The sequence below is a fragment of the Marmota monax genome, unplaced genomic scaffold (genome assembly GCF_021218885.2).
Source record: "Marmota monax isolate L192 unplaced genomic scaffold, Marmota_monax_Labrador192_F-V1.1 WCK01_AAM20220418_F8-fsc00051, whole genome shotgun sequence".
NCBI classification, from domain to species: domain Eukaryota; kingdom Metazoa; phylum Chordata; class Mammalia; order Rodentia; family Sciuridae; genus Marmota; species Marmota monax.
The window spans coordinates 14,591,805-14,609,356 of NW_026695202.1; the positions used below are offsets into that span (position 1 = coordinate 14,591,805).

The following is a 17,552-nucleotide window of genomic DNA, read 5'->3' on the forward strand; positions in this document are numbered from 1 at the left end:
TGATGGTGGTGATGGTGATGATGGTGGTGATGATGGTGATGATGATGGTGGTGATGGTGGTGATGATGGTGATGATGATGGTGGTGATGGTGATGGTGATGATGGTGGTGATGGTGATGGTGATGATGGTGGTGATGGTGATGATGGTGGTGATGATGATGATGGTGATGGTGATGATGGTGGTGATGGTGATGGTGATGATGGTGGTGATGATGATGGTGATGATGGTGATGATGATGGTGATGATGGTGATGGTGATGATGGTGATGGTGATGGTGATGATGATGGTGATGGTGGTGATGGTGATGATGGTGGTGATGGTGGTGATGGTGATGATGGTGATGATGGTGATGGTGATGATGGTGGTGATGGTGATGGTGATGATGGTGATGATGGTGATTATGATGGTGATGGTGATGGTGATGATGGTGATGATGGTGGTGATGGTGATGGTGATGATGGTGGTGATGGTGATGGTGGTGACGATGATGGTGATGATGCTGACAATGGTGCTGATGGTGAAGGTAAGACTGTTTCTGAGCAGTCTCTGTGATCCTGACTGAAGGCTCCAGAATCCACCCTGGGCCCTGTGAGGATTGACTGGCGTCTGCCCTGCAGGTGGGCGGACGGTGAGGCAGGTGGTCTCCATGAGGGGAGAGACCACATGTGTTTTCAAGTGTGGCGTCACCAGGGAGGCTCCCTGGAACTCCCAGGCAGAGTGGCTGAGGGTCACCTGGGCTCGTGGGCCTTGTGTGTGGGACAGCTGCTGTGGACACAGTGACCAGGGCAGCCCTGGACGGCCCTGGCTGATGCCACATGGTGCCCCTCTGGGGCTGGAGGCCCTCCTGTGGCCTGTGGGGTCCCAGACAAGGCCTCATGGGCCCCCAGGGATGAGACCTTCTCACCACCAAGGACCAGGAGAAACGGGGAGCCCAGGCCCTGAAAGTCTGGTTGGGCAGGAAGATCTGGGGGGGTCTTCTAGGAGGGTCTCTGGAGGGCTGGGTGTGGTGGAGCCCTGGGGGTGAGAGGAGGCTCGTGCCTGGCAGGAGTCAGGACTGGATCTCTTGGCCTGGGGTTTACAACCCCACTCTCCCTACAAAGCCGCTTGTCTTCTAAGTTGATTCTGCGTAGATTCAGAACGTGGCTTCAGCACCAAACTGCCTGAGTTCGAATCTCAGCCTCACCTCTTATGGGCTGTGGGACCGTGGGTGAGTCACCTCACCTCTCTGTGCTTAGCTTCTTCTCTGAAAAATGGGAGTGCAGTGTGCCTCCACCAGAGGTGATTGTAGGGTGTCACGCAGCTCGTCTGAGCCCAGTGCCTATCCCAGTGACTGCTGCAGGAATGGAGACCACACTCTGGTAATTTGCTGCAGGGACCGTCCTTCCCAAGTGGCCTTGTCCAGAACCATGGGGGGCCAGAGGGTGGTGGGGGTGGGTTACCGACATCCTCCAGGGGAGCTCTGTGCTCCAGAGGGGCCCTTCCACAACCAGCCACCAGCCCTCGGGCCACCCGGGCCACTGCCTCCAGGCTACATCCTGCTGCCTGGGGCCGCTCAGGCCTGGGGCGGGCATGGCTGGCCGCCTCCCAGTGGTCTGGCCACTCTGAGCTCCTGGCCTGTGCGGCTTCCAGCAAGGACTTTACAGACTCGAGCTCCTGGTGCCTGGAGGGTCGGAGTTGACCACCCTCCACACCTTCCCGTCACCAGACCCAGCAGGAGAGGGGCCCCAGGAAGGACCAGACCTGGCCCCAGGCAGTGGGTTGGGGACCTAAACCTGCTCTGAGAAGAGCCTGGTGAGATCCAGGAGGGCTTCCTGCGGAAGGTGGCTTTTGAACTGGAGGCAGGGGGCTTCCGCAGGTGGGGATGCAGGGAGGACCCATGTTTCTGAGCCTGGGTTTGCTCCAAGCCCCTGGTTGGAGGGTGCCGTGTCCTTTCCCAACACTTCCTGGGTGCCGGGCCTCCGCCACGTGGAGGAAGCACGAAGGCCTTGCCCTTGAGAGACCTGAGGCCTGGGGGTGGGAATGAACTTGGTGGTTCATTTGTCCAGTGGCTACTGAGGGCCAGGTGCCCATCTGGACCCTGGGGGGCGGGCGGTGGGGGGGTCCTGGGCCTGAGGAGGCAGACCTACCTCCTGTGGGTTCCCTCCTGTGGGAGGTAGTTGGCAACCAGTTCCCTTGTTCCGTAAGAACCATGAGGGGGAGGCCCTGGGGGGAGGCCCTGGAGGGGGCCCTGGGAGGAGGCCCTGGGAGCTGGCCAGGGAGGCCTCCTGCTGGAGAAAGTCAGGGGCTAAAGGGACAGAAACCTAAGGAGGCCTGGAGGGCGTGGCTGGCAAAGGGAAGAGCCCGGGTTTCCAGGGAGGGCAGGTGGGCTGGCTGCAGTAGAGGCTGAGCAGCCAGAGCCTGGAGCTGGGGTCCTGCCATCACCTGCCCCCGTCACACTGCTGGCAGCTTCAGGGTCCCCTCGGAGTATTGGGTACTCTCAGGACCGAGAAGGATGGGCCAGACCCACAGCCTCCCTGACTCCTCAACTCCACGGGAGCCTGCGTGTGTGTGTGTGCACGCGCGTGAGCATGTGCACGCATGTGTGCATGTGTGTGACACAGAGGAGCCCTCTCCCAGGAGCCACACAGCTACTGGAGTGTGCAGTAGGTTCTAGGTGACCTACCTTCTGTCCCAGGGCTGGGGTGGCACTGGGAACTCAGGAGTCCAGTCCCAGTCCTGCCCCTGAACTTTGGGGGGACCCTGGACAAGCTGGGTCGCCTCCCTGAGCCGGGTTTGTGGTCACTAAGGGGGAGAGGCCGTGAGGTGGTGGGTGGGCGCTGTCCTCCTGGGCTGCTCAGTGGGAGGGACCCCAGCTGCTGGTGGCCCTCGGGTGCCGGAAGCCGCTCTCTCTGGAGGAGGCGTCCTGCCGGCTGCGGGTTCTGCCTGGTGCTCGGTGGGCGGGTGGGGTGCACCGTCCAGCTGCCTGTGGAGGTCTGGGCTGGGGGCACTCAGCTCCCCTGGTGCGGGCTGCCCGGATACAGAGTAGCTGGCTGGAGGCAGCGGGCGGCAGAGCTGACCTCAGTGGGTCAGCTGTGCCCTTCCCTCCTCTTCCCTCCTGTGACACATGGCTCTCATGGAGCTCAGGAGAGGTTCTCTCCAGCTTCACGGGCATGGTTTTGCCAGTGAGGCGGGGCGGGGCGGGGCCGGGGAGTCAGGGGAATGAACAGAGCAGATGTGACCTGTGGCAAGGCTGGCAGGGCCGGGGTGGACGTGTTCCATGTGGCCCCTGGTGGCAGAGCAGGGAGGGCCACAGAGGGCCACGGGAGGCAGGCTGTCCGCCCCAGGCAGGAGCCCAGAGGAGAGCTGACAGGGCTTGGATGAGCAACCAGCTGCCCGTCCCCAGGTGTGTAGCAGGGCTGGCTGGAGGTGACCCAGGTCCTCCGGCCGCGGCCCCCTGGGAGGCCACAGTTCCTGGGCTGGGGGCAGGGTCCTTCAGGGCTGGCCTCAGTGTCCAGGACTCCAGAACAAGCCAGGAAGGGCCAACTCACGGTGCAGCGTGGTGGGCGTGGCACCAAGAGCTGGCCTGGCTGACGGCGAGGCCAGCCTGCCGTCCTGCTTCCCCATCAGGCCCGTGCTGGGGCCACGCGGCCCATGTGGCCACGGTGTGCCTGGCCTGTGCAAGGCTCGGAGGCCCCGACCGTGTGTGGTGCAGCCATCCAGGGGCGGGAGGGGCCCATGGCCATGCGCCTCAGGCTGGCCAAGCCTCGCACAGCCAGGTCTGGTGCTGACCACGGGTCCTTGCCTGTCCCTGCAGGGGCCCTGGGATGGGTGCTGGTCACCCAGCCCAGGCTGCAGGGACTGCTGGGAGGCGAAGGGACTGCCATTTTCCATGAGTGTCACGTGACATACTCGGGACGAGCTCGTACTAAGGAGTGATCTGATCTTTGTTCACGGCCGCTGTGTCTCCCTGGTCCATCCTGAGCCAGCCGTACTTTGTTTTCTGTTTTCTTTTACAGTTTTTTTTAAGAATGAGGTTTGGTGTTTTAGGTCAGTTTTGGTTCACAGCAAAACTCCATCTAGGTACAGAGATTCCCGCCAGCCCTCATCCGCCTGACCTTTGAAGTTTGTCAAACTGAATCCATTCAGTTTGAGATACTTGGTGTCTGTGGGTTTTTTTTTTTTGGGGGGGGGCTTATATTTTTAAGATCCTTCCACATTGTGATGTGCTTTTGTAATTGGTTCTTTTCCTACTGCCATTTAGGTTTCATTAAATGAGTGAATTGCAATTTCTTCCTCCGTCTCAGTCTAACCACCACTGGTTTGGAGCTGTTATAAATCCATTGCCGCGAACATTCTTACACGTCTCTAAGGGCACAGAGGTACATAGTCCTGGATGTCTGTGTGCTGCTCACACACACACACATGCATACACACGCACACACACACATGCACACACAATGCAAACATGCACACACACGCACACACATGTACATTCATGCACATACATATGCAAACATGCACACACATATAGACATGCACACATGCACACACATGCAAACACACATGCACATATGCACACACATGCAAACACACACAGACATGCACACCCACGCACACACACATGCACATACACACAGTTGTGTGCACACCCTCAGACATGCACACACACATGCACACGCACACAGACACACGCACACACACATATACACACCCACACATGCACACACATGCACACACATGCACACACACAGATGTGTGCACACCTGTCCCTTACATCCTGGCCAACACTCGCTCTGGTGGCTTTAGATGCTCCTTCCCGGGGTGGCCTGTGCTGGTGCCTCCATGTGGCTTTGCTCCTCCTGGTGGCCCGGGAGGTGAAGCTGTCGCGTTTGCTGGCCACCTGGACTTCCTGTCGTGACGCTCGCGAGTCTTTCGTGCATTTCAGGAACGCCGGGCTGTCCGTCCTTGGTGTCCTCTGGCGTGAGCATGGGCCCTTGGTCAGGAGGAATGCTGCAGACGGCTTTCCTCCTCTGCCACCTGCCCCCGCCCAGCGTCAGGTGAACGGACGTCTTGACAGTGGGTCGTGGACGTCTCGGTGTCCCCTCTGGTGGAGGCTCGCTGTGTCCTGTTGAGACCTCCCCCCTGAGCTCGGGACGGGTTTCTAGGTTGTCTCCAGAACCTCGTTGCTTTGCCTGTCACTCTTGGGCGGGGTGACGTTGTCAATAGTGTGAGGTAGGGGTCCCATCCTGGGCTTCTCCATGCGACACCACCCGGACCGTCACCACGCAGAGAAACTGTCCTGGGCTCTTCTCTACGCTCGGGGTCCGCTGTGGACCGCTCTCCCACCCCGCTAGTCCATCTGGCTCAGGACCACATGTCCGGTCACAGGTGATTTCTCTCCATCTCTGTCCCCGGCTAGAACCCCTGAGGTCCCGCCAGGCCACGCACCTGAACCTCTGTTTTCCTTATAGAATCTCCCTGGACCTGACCCGAGTGCCCAGGACAGTCTCTGGCTTGTCACAATGAACATTTGTTGAATGAATAAATGGATGAAAGAACGCACAGGTGGGCGGACGAGGCCCGGCTCTGGGGCCTCTGTTAGGGTCAGTGCCTGGCCTGGCTTTCCTGTGTCCACACCCTTCTGTGGCCTCCTCCCAGGCCCGTCACCAACTCCTTGCCCATTGGGCCCTTCCTCCTCCTGTGCTGGCCTCTCTAAAGCCGGCCTCTGGCTTCCCACGTCCTGTCCTCCCCCACCCCAGCCGAGGTCCGGTCCCTTCCCCTCCCCTTGATCAGACCCTTGCTGCCTGGCTTGGGCTCTGTCTCCACACCTGGTTGGACAGCGCGGAACCCTGACTCTGTAGGGCTCAGGAAGTGGTTTTCCTTCTGGTCCCTTGGGCACAGCCTGGGGGCCTTCCCCAGGAGCCGCTCAGGGGAAGGGAGCCGGAACCCACCGCGGGAGGAGAGGAGGAGCTCAGCTGTTACAAAACCCTCAGTGTTAAAAAAATCCGTCTGCACCGTATTCATTTATGGACTTTGGATGCATTTTTGTTCTCATTTAACTGAAAACGGCCTTGATTTTAAAAGAAAGGAGTGCGGGAGGGTGAGGTTGGCAGGCAGCGAGTCCATCTGGTCTAATTACTTCTGGTGTTTTGAAAGGAGGGATCCAAACCTGCTGAGGCATAAACTTTGAGAAGTGGCTGCCGGCTGGACGGAGCTGGTCCGGGCCTCCTTCTCGGCTGGGAGGCCTGGTGCCTCCATGGGGTGGGACCCCAGAGCCAGCAGGTTCCTGCACCTCCCAGGAGCCAGAGCCTTGGGCACCAGTCTCCCCAAACAGCAGGGCCAGACCTGTGTGAGAACACAGCAGAGATGTCCCCTGTCCTTAGGCCTCGAGGAGACTGGCCAGCAGCACATGGGGGCTCCCGTCCTGCTTCCCAGGACCCCCAGAGGTGGCGGGGGCGACGGGGGTGGTTTACAGGTGGCCAAGCTGGTGGCTGGGGAAGGCCGGCCCTGGGGTTGCCCAGCGTGAGGCTCGCTCGTCTCACTTTGTGAGAAGTCCTCTGCAGAAAAGGACACGAGACGGGTCACGGCCCAGGCCCTCCTTGCCTCTCACGCCATTAATCAGAATGCAGTTGCTTCCTGGTGGGGACGGCGGGTGACCAGGCTCCAGGCTGGCTAGACCCCACCTGGTCCTGGCAGCCCCTGTTGCCCTGGCTGCCACTGGCCAAGGCCACCTGCTCATAGGAGACCAGAGAGACCGGCTCTGCCCACCTGGCCCTGTCCTGTGGCCATGGTCCACCTGGCTTCAAGGCCTCCAGTGACATCACCTTTTCCCGAAGCCCTGTGCTGTGAGCCGGGTGGACAGCCCCCTGCCCCTGTGCTTCCGAAGGGGCCACTTCATGTGAATTTCTTGACCTAGGGCTTCCTGGTGCACACAGTCCTGGTGGGGGTCCTGGTGGGGGGTCCATGGTGGGGGGTCCTGGTTGGGGGTCCTGGTGGGGGGTCCCTGGTGGAGGGTCCCTGGTGGGGGGTCCTGGTTGGGGGTCCCTGGTGGGGGATCCTGGTGGGGGTCCTAGTGGGGGTCCTGGTGGGGGTCCTGGTGGGGGGTCCTGGTGGGGGATCCTGGTGGGGGTCCTGGTGGGGGTCCTGGTGGGGGGCCCTGGTGGGGATACTGGTGGGGAGTCCCTGGTGGGGGGTCCTGGTGCGGGGGGTCCCTGGTGGGGGATCCCTGGTGGGGGGTCCTGGTGGGGGGTCCCTGATGGGGGATCCCTGGTGGGGGGTCCTGGTGGGGGTCCTGGTGGGGGGTCCCTGATGGGGGGCTCCTGCAGGAATGGGGCCTGGGTCTTGCCCTGTGTGGCAGAGGGTCCTGCCCTGCATGGCCATGGCTCTTTCTGACCCACCCTTGCCTTGAAGCCCTCTCGGGCGCAGCCTGATGGAGGAGGTTGCAGGGCCACTTGCCGTGGACCAGCCTGGCCGCCCCTTCTGTCACGGCATGGCCTTTAGTCCCCTCTCTGGACCCGAGGCTGTGGTCCCCACAGGGATCCATGGTGTGACTCGTGTCCGGGGCTGCGCTGTCCACATTACTCAGGAGCTGACCCAGCTGGCCTCCCGGGAGCTGCCCCCCAGCCTGGATCTCCGCCCCGGGGTCTCCACGCAGGAGTGCAGCTGGGTGCAGGTGGACTCGGCAGGCCCACAGCACGGGCTGCCCCAGCTTCCCCTGCCCCGCCAGGCCCACTGCTGGCCCTGGGCTGCAGAGCATAGGAAGGACTGGGCTCGGGCTCTGGGATCCCTGCCCCCGTGTGACGCGTTCCTCCCGGGCCTCTGTCCCTCTTGTGTAAGGGGGTGAGAAGTGCGTCAGGGAGGGACGTGGAGTCATGGGTCTGGGAGTCGCTGTGACTTTAGGGGTGTCCCCCTTCCCTCCCGTCTTGAGTAGCCAGCAGCTGCCTGCCTACGGCCAACCTGCACTGACTGGGAGCCCTGCCTGGGCTCGGTCCTGCCCCTGCACACGCGTGTGTCCCGCGCACACACACACACACACACACACGCACAGAGCTTCTCTTGTGCCCTTCCTGTCCCAGCCTTCCTTGCACCTGTGGGTGACGCTGACTTGGCGCTGCTGTCCCTCCTCCTTCCCAGACGGCCCCTCTGCCCACAGCATCTCTTCTGCATGTGAGATTAATGTTCGAAACGAATCATCTGCTTCTCCCGGCTGCAGAGTCCAGGAAACAAAAGATGGATGGCTCTGCACATGGGAGGGGGATTAATTAGGAATGACAAAGGACGTTCCTGGGTGCCACTCACCTTGCTGCTGTTGCCCACCGTGGGACGTGCCCCAACAAGTGTGTGATTGACAGGCTTCGGGGTCACGAAGCAGCACCACGGAGCCCTGTCCCTTCTTAGCAGCCTGGGGCCACGGGGCAGGAGGAGCTGGAGTCCCTGTCCCCACCTCCTGCAGCCCCTGGCCTCAGCACAGTCCAGGGGTGCAGCAAGAGGAGGTGAAGCCAACTCCTCTCTCTAGAGCTGGGCGGGTGGCAGTGGAGCTGGGACATGAGGGGTCCCCAGGAGGCTGCGAAGTCCTCATGTCCCCACCTTGGTGTAGGCGTGAGTTGCCTGGGGAACTCAGGCATGTCCTGGGCCTTTCTGAGCCTTGGGTCCTCAGCTTCAGAGTGGGGTGGAGCACCCTGGGATGCAGGCGGCTCTGAGGAGGGACTTAGGGCCAGGGCCAGGGTGGTCCTCACCTGAGACGCTAGTAATTGACCGTGACATGGCCAGCTCCCTGGCAGTGGCCCCGGAAAGCCTGGCTTCTTTGGGGGTGGTGCCAGCGGGGACCAGCAGATGGGTGCAGGACTGGGTTGCAGAGGGCTCTGCCTGGGGAAGGGGCCCGGGCATTTCTGATAGCCCAGGGAGGCTGCACCAGCCCCAGAGCTGGGGCAGCATCACCGTCCCAGCCAGGCGGTGGCCTCCCCTGTAGGAAGGAGACGCCAGAGGGTCAAGAGGAGAAGAAAAGGCCTGGCCTGGCAGTTCCACTCCACCGGGCCTTTGCTCTTCTTCCCTCAGAGGGCTTGCGTGATGGCTGCCCAGGTGGGCAGCAGGGTTCCTGCTTCAGTGTCCCCCAGGCCCCTGTCCTGCAGAATGGGCCGCCTGGGGTCCTTGGAGAGCTGAGTTTCCCAGGGGTCTGGACGCAGCAGAGGGTGTGAGCGTCTTGGTCTAGGTTTGTCTCTGTGGCCTCATCTGTAAAATGGGCCCCCAGCCCACGTGGGCAGGGCCACGGGAGGGCAAGACAGAACAGGTACCCAGGAGTCTGCGTGGTCATTCTTGCTGATGTGGTCTTGGGGCTCGAGTGTTGGGGCGCCTGGTGGGGCTCCCACCAGGATGGGGAGGGGCTGATGTGTGTTTCCTCCCACCGGCCCGACCTCTTGTTCACCCCTCGTTCCTTCCTTCCTACATGTGCGCCAGGAGCAAACGCTCCCTGAAACCCACCTGGGCCAGCCCTCTGTTGGGCGTGAGGAATCAAGGGTGCCTTTGACCTGGTCCTGCCCAGAAGGAGTGGGCACGCGGGCAGTCGGCATAAAGAGGGGACCCTCCTGGAATAGGGGGCCTCTGAGCTGGGCCTTGGTGAATAATGGCCGGAAGAGCATTTCAGACCCCTGGGGAGCTTGGAGGTGGGACAGGCTGCTCAGGAAGCAATGAGAAGTGGCTGTGGAGGCCTTGGGTGGTGGACAGGCAGGGAACCTGGGAGGATCGTAGAAGGGGGGCTGGGGCAGCCTTAAGGCCCCTGTGTGCCAGGCTGTGAGGTCTGGGTTTGTCCTGGAAGCAGTGGGGAGCCATGGAGGGCTTTAGAGTGGAGGGAGGTCATGGGAGAGATGCCGGCTGCGTCCTCCTTGTCCAGCTGGGGCCAGAGGGCCCCCCCCAGGGGCATTCAGGAGCTGCTCAGCAGAGCAAGTAGGCAGTCACCATTGAAGGGCGGGAGCTGTGCCCTGGTCCTCTATCACCTCAGCCATCCTGGGCACAGGGTGCAGAGCCTGGAACCCTGGTCCAAGCCCCTCTTATTTCCTGTGCGTCCTCAGACACACTGTTTGACTTCTCTGTGCTACGGTTTCCTTCTCTCCCAACAGTTTTGCCCTGAGGGTTAGCTGAGCAGCTACTTGCAGCGGTGGCTGGTGAAGGGGTTTGGGGGAGGAGGGCGAGGTCTGCTTCTGGGCAGCAGCAAAGAGTGTGGAATCACCCGTGTCCCACTTGGAAGCCCCTCCACACCCCGGCTTCTGCGAAGTGGGGGCGGTGATGGCAGCCGCCTCCCTGAGCAGGCTGCGAGAACAGGGCCTGTGTGGGTGGCCTCGGTGGCTGCCCAGCCTGGCCCCCCGCCCTCTCCTCTTAGGCGCTGCATGCTGGCCTGGACGTACCGCTGGGCTTAGCCCCACCTAGGGATACCCCAGGCCTCCCTGGCCTGGACCCCAGTGGCCTAGGCCAGGCTGTGCCCTGCTCACTGCCCCGTGGGCCCACCCCTGCCCTGAGCTGTGCACCCTGCCTGGGAGGCAGGAAACCTGGGCAGGAGCCCTGCTCTGCTCTGTTGCAGCCAAACACTGCCCCCTCCCCTGCATGGGAGCCGGGCTGCGTGCTTGGGGGAGCCTCTAATGGTGGCGCGAGGTCATTTATATTGGCTAAGCGGGCTTAATTAGGCTAGATCCGGGGGTGACCACGGGCGCACAAAGAAGCTGTTAAGGGGTTAACCTCCGGGAGATTACATTGTATTCAGCGCTCTGTTAAAGTTTGAATTAATTTTTCCCATGGGTTTGTTCACATTCTAATTTTCAACTAAATGAGACATCTGTTTCAGAAAAGGAAAATTTGCTCTGGTTGCCATGGCAACTATCATTCTGTAAGAAAATTATTCCAACGGTTACTTTAGAACCGAAAGACAGAAATTCAGGACAGGAAGCCGCCTCCCCTTGCTCAGCCGGAATTCGGATTCACCGTCCTCCTAGGGGCCCGGAGGTGCCCTGGACGGGGCAGATGGGGCGGGGCCCAGGCACCAGGTTGTGGCGTGGCTCCTGGGGACGCTCCAGCTCCACGGCTCTGCGTCCATGGGTCTCAGAGACCGGGAATGTGGGCGGTGAGGGCAGCTGCATCCTGCAGCTCAGGTGACAAGCCCTTCTTGTCCCCTCTGCCCTGTCCTGGTCTGAGACATCAGGCACCCTGCAGGAGGTGAGGCGGCGGGTCCTAGTGCCTCGTTCCAGAGCCAGGCCTCGAGGGCTGAGGAGGGGCCTGCATGGCCGACCGCATGCTGGGCGAGACCTGGCCTGGTGGAGCCCGAGGCCGTGGACATTGGGCAGTTCCTTGTTGTCCAGGCCCGAGGGCTGCCCAGGCCTCAGTGGATAAGGTTGCCCCAGAGAGTTGCTCAGGCCCACTCCTGCCTGCCTTCAAGAAAGGCCCCTGCCTGAGGCCAGCTCAGAAATGTCCTCTGAAATGTCCCCGACAACCTGCCTCTTCTGGTCCCCATATTCTAATGAAAGTTGCAATGTCACCTCTTTGGCGGGCGAGCTCCGGGTGCTCAGGTGTGGGTGTTCACGGGGCCACAGTAAGGCCCTCCCTCCTGTGCCAGGCAGTGGGTCCAGTAGTGAGAAAGGGGGACCTCCTGCCCCTGGGGACAAGGTCTGCAGACCACGCCTCTTTGTCCCGCGACATGGGAGGAAACGGGCTGGGAGGGGTCAGGAGGCCAGCGCTGGGAGGAACCATGGTGTCCGACTCCAGCTTTAGGGTCAGGGGGGCCAAGGACCTAAGCTATGGTATTAGTGCCCACGGACCCCGGCCAGGTCCTGGGGGACAGTCAGCTTGCCTGTGCGATCGAGAAGTCCTCGTGGCCCACACACGGGGCTGAGATGGGACAGGAAAGGAGGCGGGGGAAGTGGGAAAGATGAGGACCTCTGGCCCCGTCCAGACCTGGTTCCCGCCCACCTGTCCTGGGCTGCTGTGCCATCTCGGGGCACCCTCGGAGTGAGCGGAGTTCAGGGTCCCGGAATTCCAGGTCAGGTGTTTCCAAGGACCGGGCAGGACCTGCCACCCAGAGGGGGTCCCTTAGTGCTGGGTGAGGGAAAGCCGGACAGGCAGAGGCTCCCCAGGGGCAGCTGTCAGGGTCCATGGGGGTCTCTGATGTGTGTCTGAGTGTCTGTATCAAAAACTCACCCCCTGTGGTGGCTCCGGAGAACTAACAGCTGCTTCTCTCCACACTGAGGAGGCCTCGTCCTGCCTTGTAAATATTTGATTAGATTTTTGAAAAATGGAGCCTGTGTTTGAAAGTCAGTGCCAGAAATCCACTGCTCCTTCTCCCGTTGGCTGGCGGGGCTGGGGCTCCCGAGGCCCTGGCATCCGGGCTGCACAGCCTCCTGCAGCAGCACCATCCGCTGCCCCAGGGCCCTCGCTCAGCCTCGTGCTCGGAGCTCGCGGGAGCCTTCGGAAACCCAGCCTGGCGGTCAGAGCCGAAGCCGCCTGGAGCCAGGGACAGGGCTGTGCTGATCAGCACTGCAGACCAGGACCACAGGAGGAAGGGCCACACCGTGACTTGGGCGTGGAAATGCTTCTACTAAGTAGAAATATGTTTAAAATATCCCTTTCCTGCTCTCTCTACTCATTCCTTTGCTTTTCCTGTTTCTTTTTTTAAAAATGCTGTTGCCACCCATCAAAATGCAGTTTAAAACACATTGCCTAGGCCGGAACTTTGTCATTTATGTTTCATGGGTGGGTCTAGGAGGAGTCCATGTCAACAATGGTGATGAATGTGGTGGTGATGGTGGTGGTGGTGATGGTCGTGATGGTCGTGGTGGTGACGGTCATGTTGGTCGTGGTGGTGGCGATGGTGATGGTGGTGGTGGTGGTGATGGCAATGATGATGGTGGTGATGGCAAAGATGGAGGGATGGTGGAGGTGATGATGATGTGTGGTGACGGTGCTCATGGTGGTAGTGGTGGTGATGGTCATGATGGTGATGATGGTAATGGTGATAGTGATGGTGGTGGTTATGGCGGTGATGACCTTGGTGATGGTGATGGTCATGATGATGGTGGTGATGATGGTAATGATGATGGTATGGTGGAGGTGATGATGATGGGTGGTGGTGATACTGGTGATGATGGCGATGGTGATGACTGTGGTGTTGATGGTGGTGATGACAATGGGGGTGATGATGATGGTGATGGTTTTGGTGTTGATGGCAATTATGATGGGATGGTAGAGATGATGATGATGGTGGTGATGATGTTGATAGTAATGGCAGTGGTGATGGTGATGATTGTGGTGGTGACGGTGGTCATGGTGGTGATGATGATGGTGATGGTGGTGAAGATGATGGTGATGGAGATGGTGGTGATGGTGGTGATGGTGATGGTGGTGATAATAATGGTGGTGGTGATGGTGATGATGGTGATGGTGATGATTGTGGTGGTAATGGTGGTGATGGGTTTGGTGTTGATGGCAATTATGATGGGATGGTAGAGATGATGATGATGGTGGTGATGGTGGTGATAGTAATGGTGGTGGTGATGGTGATGATGGTGATGGTGATGATTGCAGTGGTGACCGTGGTCATGGTGGTAGTGGTGGTGATGGTGGTGATGATTGTGGTGGTGATGGTGGTGATGACAATGGTGGTGATGATGGTGGTGATGGTTTTGGTGTTGATGGCAATTATGATGGGATGGTAGAGATGGTGATGATGGTGGTGATGATGTTGATAGTAATGGCAGTGGTGATAGTGATGATTGTGGTGGTGACGGTGGTCATGGTGGTGATAGTGGTGATGATGATGGTGATGGTGGTGATAGTAATGGTGGTGGTGATGGTGATGATGGTGATGGTGATGATTGCAGTGGTGACCGTGGTCATGGTGGTAGTGGTGGTGATGGTGGTGATGATGATGGTGGTGATGGTGGTGATGGTGGTGATAATGATGGTGATGGAGATGGTGGTGATGGTGGTGATGGTGGTGATAGTAATGGCAGTGGTGATGGTGATGATTGTGGTGGTGACCGTGGTCATGGTGGTAGTGGTGGTGATGGTGGTGATGATGATGGTGGTGGTGGTGGCGGCAATGATGATGGGATGGTGGGGGGATGAGATGGTGAGGCAGCTGCAGTGTGTCGAGTGCTGACTGTGACCCAGACATTATTTTAACGTGTTACATGGATTAACTGACTTAACCCTCATTTATAGATGAGGGAATTGAGGTCTAGAGCTCCTGGGTATTCAGACGTGATTGTACAGATGTGGTTCAACCTAACTCTCCTCCCCCTTGCCCCAAATCACACAGTGGGTAAGAGGTGGACCATGGTCACCCAGGCCTCTCTGACTTAAAGTTGTGCATAAAATCATGTGTGTGCGCGTGCGTGTGTGCACGTGTGTGTGTGTGTGTGTGTGTGCTGTGGTCTTCTCTGGGGAGAGTCTGAGAAGCTGAGGAGCTTCCTGCAGGTGGACAGGGCAGGCCTGGGTGGGCGTGTCTGAGAGGCTCCTCCCCCTGGTGCTGACCCCCAGTGGCCATTCCCCAGCCCCAGCTGCCGCTCCCCTCAGCTGGTGGGCTCTGCCTGTGGATGGGGATCCCAGGGCCGGGGTACAGACAGCCTCGTGGGTCCTGGGCACCATCTTCCCCTCTCACAGGCCTGGAGTGGGACCAGGAGCCAGGATCTTTCTGACCTCACCTGTGCCCAGGGCTCCCTGCGGCCTGTCATGCCTGGTGGGGGACGAGGCGGGAGTCACAGCTACCTCCCAGAGACCAAGAGCCTAGGGGGGTAGTGTCTGGAAGGTTGGTGGCCAGTGTGTCCTATCTGTTTTACTGAGTGTCCTCCCTGGAGGGTCCTTGGGGGCTGTGGAAGGTGGGGGCTGGTTTCAGCTCTGAAGAGCTGGTGGCAGTCACGGGCCACGGGGAAGGTCCTACGGCAGCCTGCAACCAGGTGCTGCTTGGTCCAGTCCTCTCCACCCTTTATTTCACATTCCCCGACCTCCCTCCTGGGCCTCTGAGTGACCAACGTGGTCAGCCACCTTCCTCCGGAACCTCGGGCCCAGGAGATGGCACTGCAGGCCCAAATGCTGGGGAAGAGAGCACCAGGCCTGGGTCTGACCCTCTGGGTGCCTCCCGCCCCCGAACCTGTCCTCCGGCCTGGAGCCTGCTGAGGGAGGACCAAGATCTCAGTGGTGTTCCACGGAACCCCAGGTTCCCAGCAGTGTACCCAGTGGCCTCCAATAGGATAGAGCTGTTGGCGTAAGAGACTGGGTGTCAGCCACCCCACAGGATGACGCCTGAGCCATGGGAGGGATTTAGGTGGCAGCTCTGGGCACATAAGGGCCTGTGAAGGCAAGGCTGGACCCCCCTGCTGTGACTCTGCACCCCAGGGCCTGACCCCATAGCACGGCACTCCCTGGGCCTCAGGCTCCTCATGGTGACATGGGACTACGTGAACCCTGGATTCATGAGTTCCTGGGACAGGTGACCTCCCTGGCAGAGCTGGTGAGCTGAGCAAGCCTCACTGACCCACCTGGCCCACCTGCTGCCGGCTGGTGGTCCTGGGACCCCGGGGGGCAGGGGACTGTGCTGGTGTGCAGGTGGTCACCACCTGTCTGGAGCCAGAGGTCCGAGCGGCACCCGCGGGGGCTGTTCCTCCTGGAGGCTCCGAGGGACAACCTCCCCAGGCCTCCCAGCCTCCTGTGGCCGCGGCCACCTTGGCCTTCCTGGCCCGTGTCCACTACGGTCTCTCTCTCCTCCACTGTCGCTGGTGCTCCTCTGCATGTCTGTTTCCACATGGCCCTCTTTTCAGGACACCAGTCACTGGATTCAGAGCCCATTCTAGTCCAATAGGGCCTCATTTTAACTGGATTGTATATGCAGACAAATAAGGTCCTGTTCACGGTCCTCGTAGCACCACTGAGGGGACATAAGTTAGCCCACAACAGGGGTGGCGGTGATGGGGATGGTGGTGATGATGGTGGTGGTGGTGGTGGTGGTGATAGTGGTGGTAATGGTGGTAATGGTGATGGTGGTGGTGGTGATGGTGGTGGTGATGGTGGTGGTGGGGATGGTGATGGGGATGGTGGTAATGGTGGTGGTGGTGATAGTGGTGGTAATGGTGGTGGTGGTAATGGTGGTGATGGTGGTGATGGTGGTGATGGTTGGTGATGGTGGTGATGGTTGGTGATGGTAGTGATGGTTGGTGATGGTGGTAATGGTGATGGTGGTGGTGGTGATGGTGGTGGTGATGGTGGTGGTGGGGATGGTGATGGGGATGGTGGTAATGGTGGTGGTGGTGATAGTGGTGGTAATGGTGGTGGTGGTAATGGTGGTGATGGTGGTGATGGTTGGTGATGGTGGTGATGGTGGTAATGGTGGTGATGGTGATGATTGTGGTGGTGGTGGTGGTGATGGTGGTGGTGGTGGTTAGGATGAAATAGTGGCTTGATGTCTGCTGACAGTGCCCGAGTCTAGAAGGCCATTGGTTGATACAGAGGGATGTCAGTATCTGCTTTTCTCATCGTTGAAGGAAATGTCTGGGACTCCCTCCAAGAGTCTGAGCCACTGCTCAGCACTGAGCCAACTGAGATGACTTACATTGATGGGTCTAGGTCTGGGCTGGGGGATAGGTCAGGGGGACGTGAACAGCTGGGTCCATGTGGCCCCACTCTGGAGCTGGGAATGAGCTGCAGCCCCGTGGCTGTGGGCGGGGGGCGCTGAGGAAACAGGGAAGGAGCAGCCCCCGCGTGCCATCACCTCTCTTGCCCGGTGGCCGGCCCCCTTCCCTGTGACCACCCTCTCTGAACTGCCCACTCTTCTCCTCCAGGCAGCCCTGGTTTTACGGCTGGGGCTTTAACCTCCCACGAGGCCAAGCCCTGCTGGAGAAATGGAACCTCATTCCTGAAGGTGTTGACATCCTGATCACGCATGGACCGCCACTGGGTAAGATCTGCAGGCCCCACACAGGCTGGCCAGCTCCAGGTGACCCGCTGGGGCGGGGTCCTGGGGCTGTGAACCGAGTCACCTGGCCTGTCCGGAGAAGTCCTGGATGGGCTCTTCTGAGTCTCATTTGCTGGGGCATAACCCCAGGGTCCCCTCACCTCCTGAGCCTGCCGTGTGCCAAGCCTGGACCTTGCCACCCACGGGAGCCTGAGCCCCCATGTGCCTGATTCATGCTGGACACGTGGGCGCTCAGCCCCTGGCCCTCCAGACCCAAGTCCTCAGAACAGAATTACCAGGACCTGCGTGGCCCGCCCCATCCAGGCCCCTGCCCCGAAGACACCGGGACGCGGCTCCCTTACTGCCACCATCCCGTGTCCCCAGGGCTGGGGATTCCACCTCCCAATGACTCTCCTCTCCACCCCTGCCACCACCTTGTCCGGGCTGAGGCTGCCTCTCACCTGGTAACCACTTCCTGGGCCCCCGGCTGCCCATTTGGGACCCCACATCCTGTCCATCGGTGTCGCCCCGTCCACTCACCCCCAGCTCCTCCTGACCCTCCACCACCCTGGCCCTCCCTCCCTCCCTCTCCGTGCCCACCAGGCCTCACTGGCCCCCGGCCTGACCCTTGGCCCTCTCGTGTACTCC

At 60.2% G+C, this 17,552-nt stretch overlaps 1 protein-coding gene across 4 annotated transcripts in view; it reads left to right on the forward strand.

Annotated features, from left to right (window-relative positions):
• Positions 1-17,552, forward strand: part of Mpped1 (metallophosphoesterase domain containing 1) — a 73,853-nt gene that overhangs the window by 51,806 nt on the left and 4,495 nt on the right. For all 4 annotated transcript variants that reach the window (XM_046429715.2, XM_046429714.2, XM_058574258.1 and 1 more), the window contains one exon: positions 16,792-16,907. In XM_046429715.2, the coding sequence (XP_046285671.1) occupies positions 16,792-16,907 (116 nt within the window). The remainder of the gene's footprint in view (positions 1-16,791; positions 16,908-17,552) is intronic.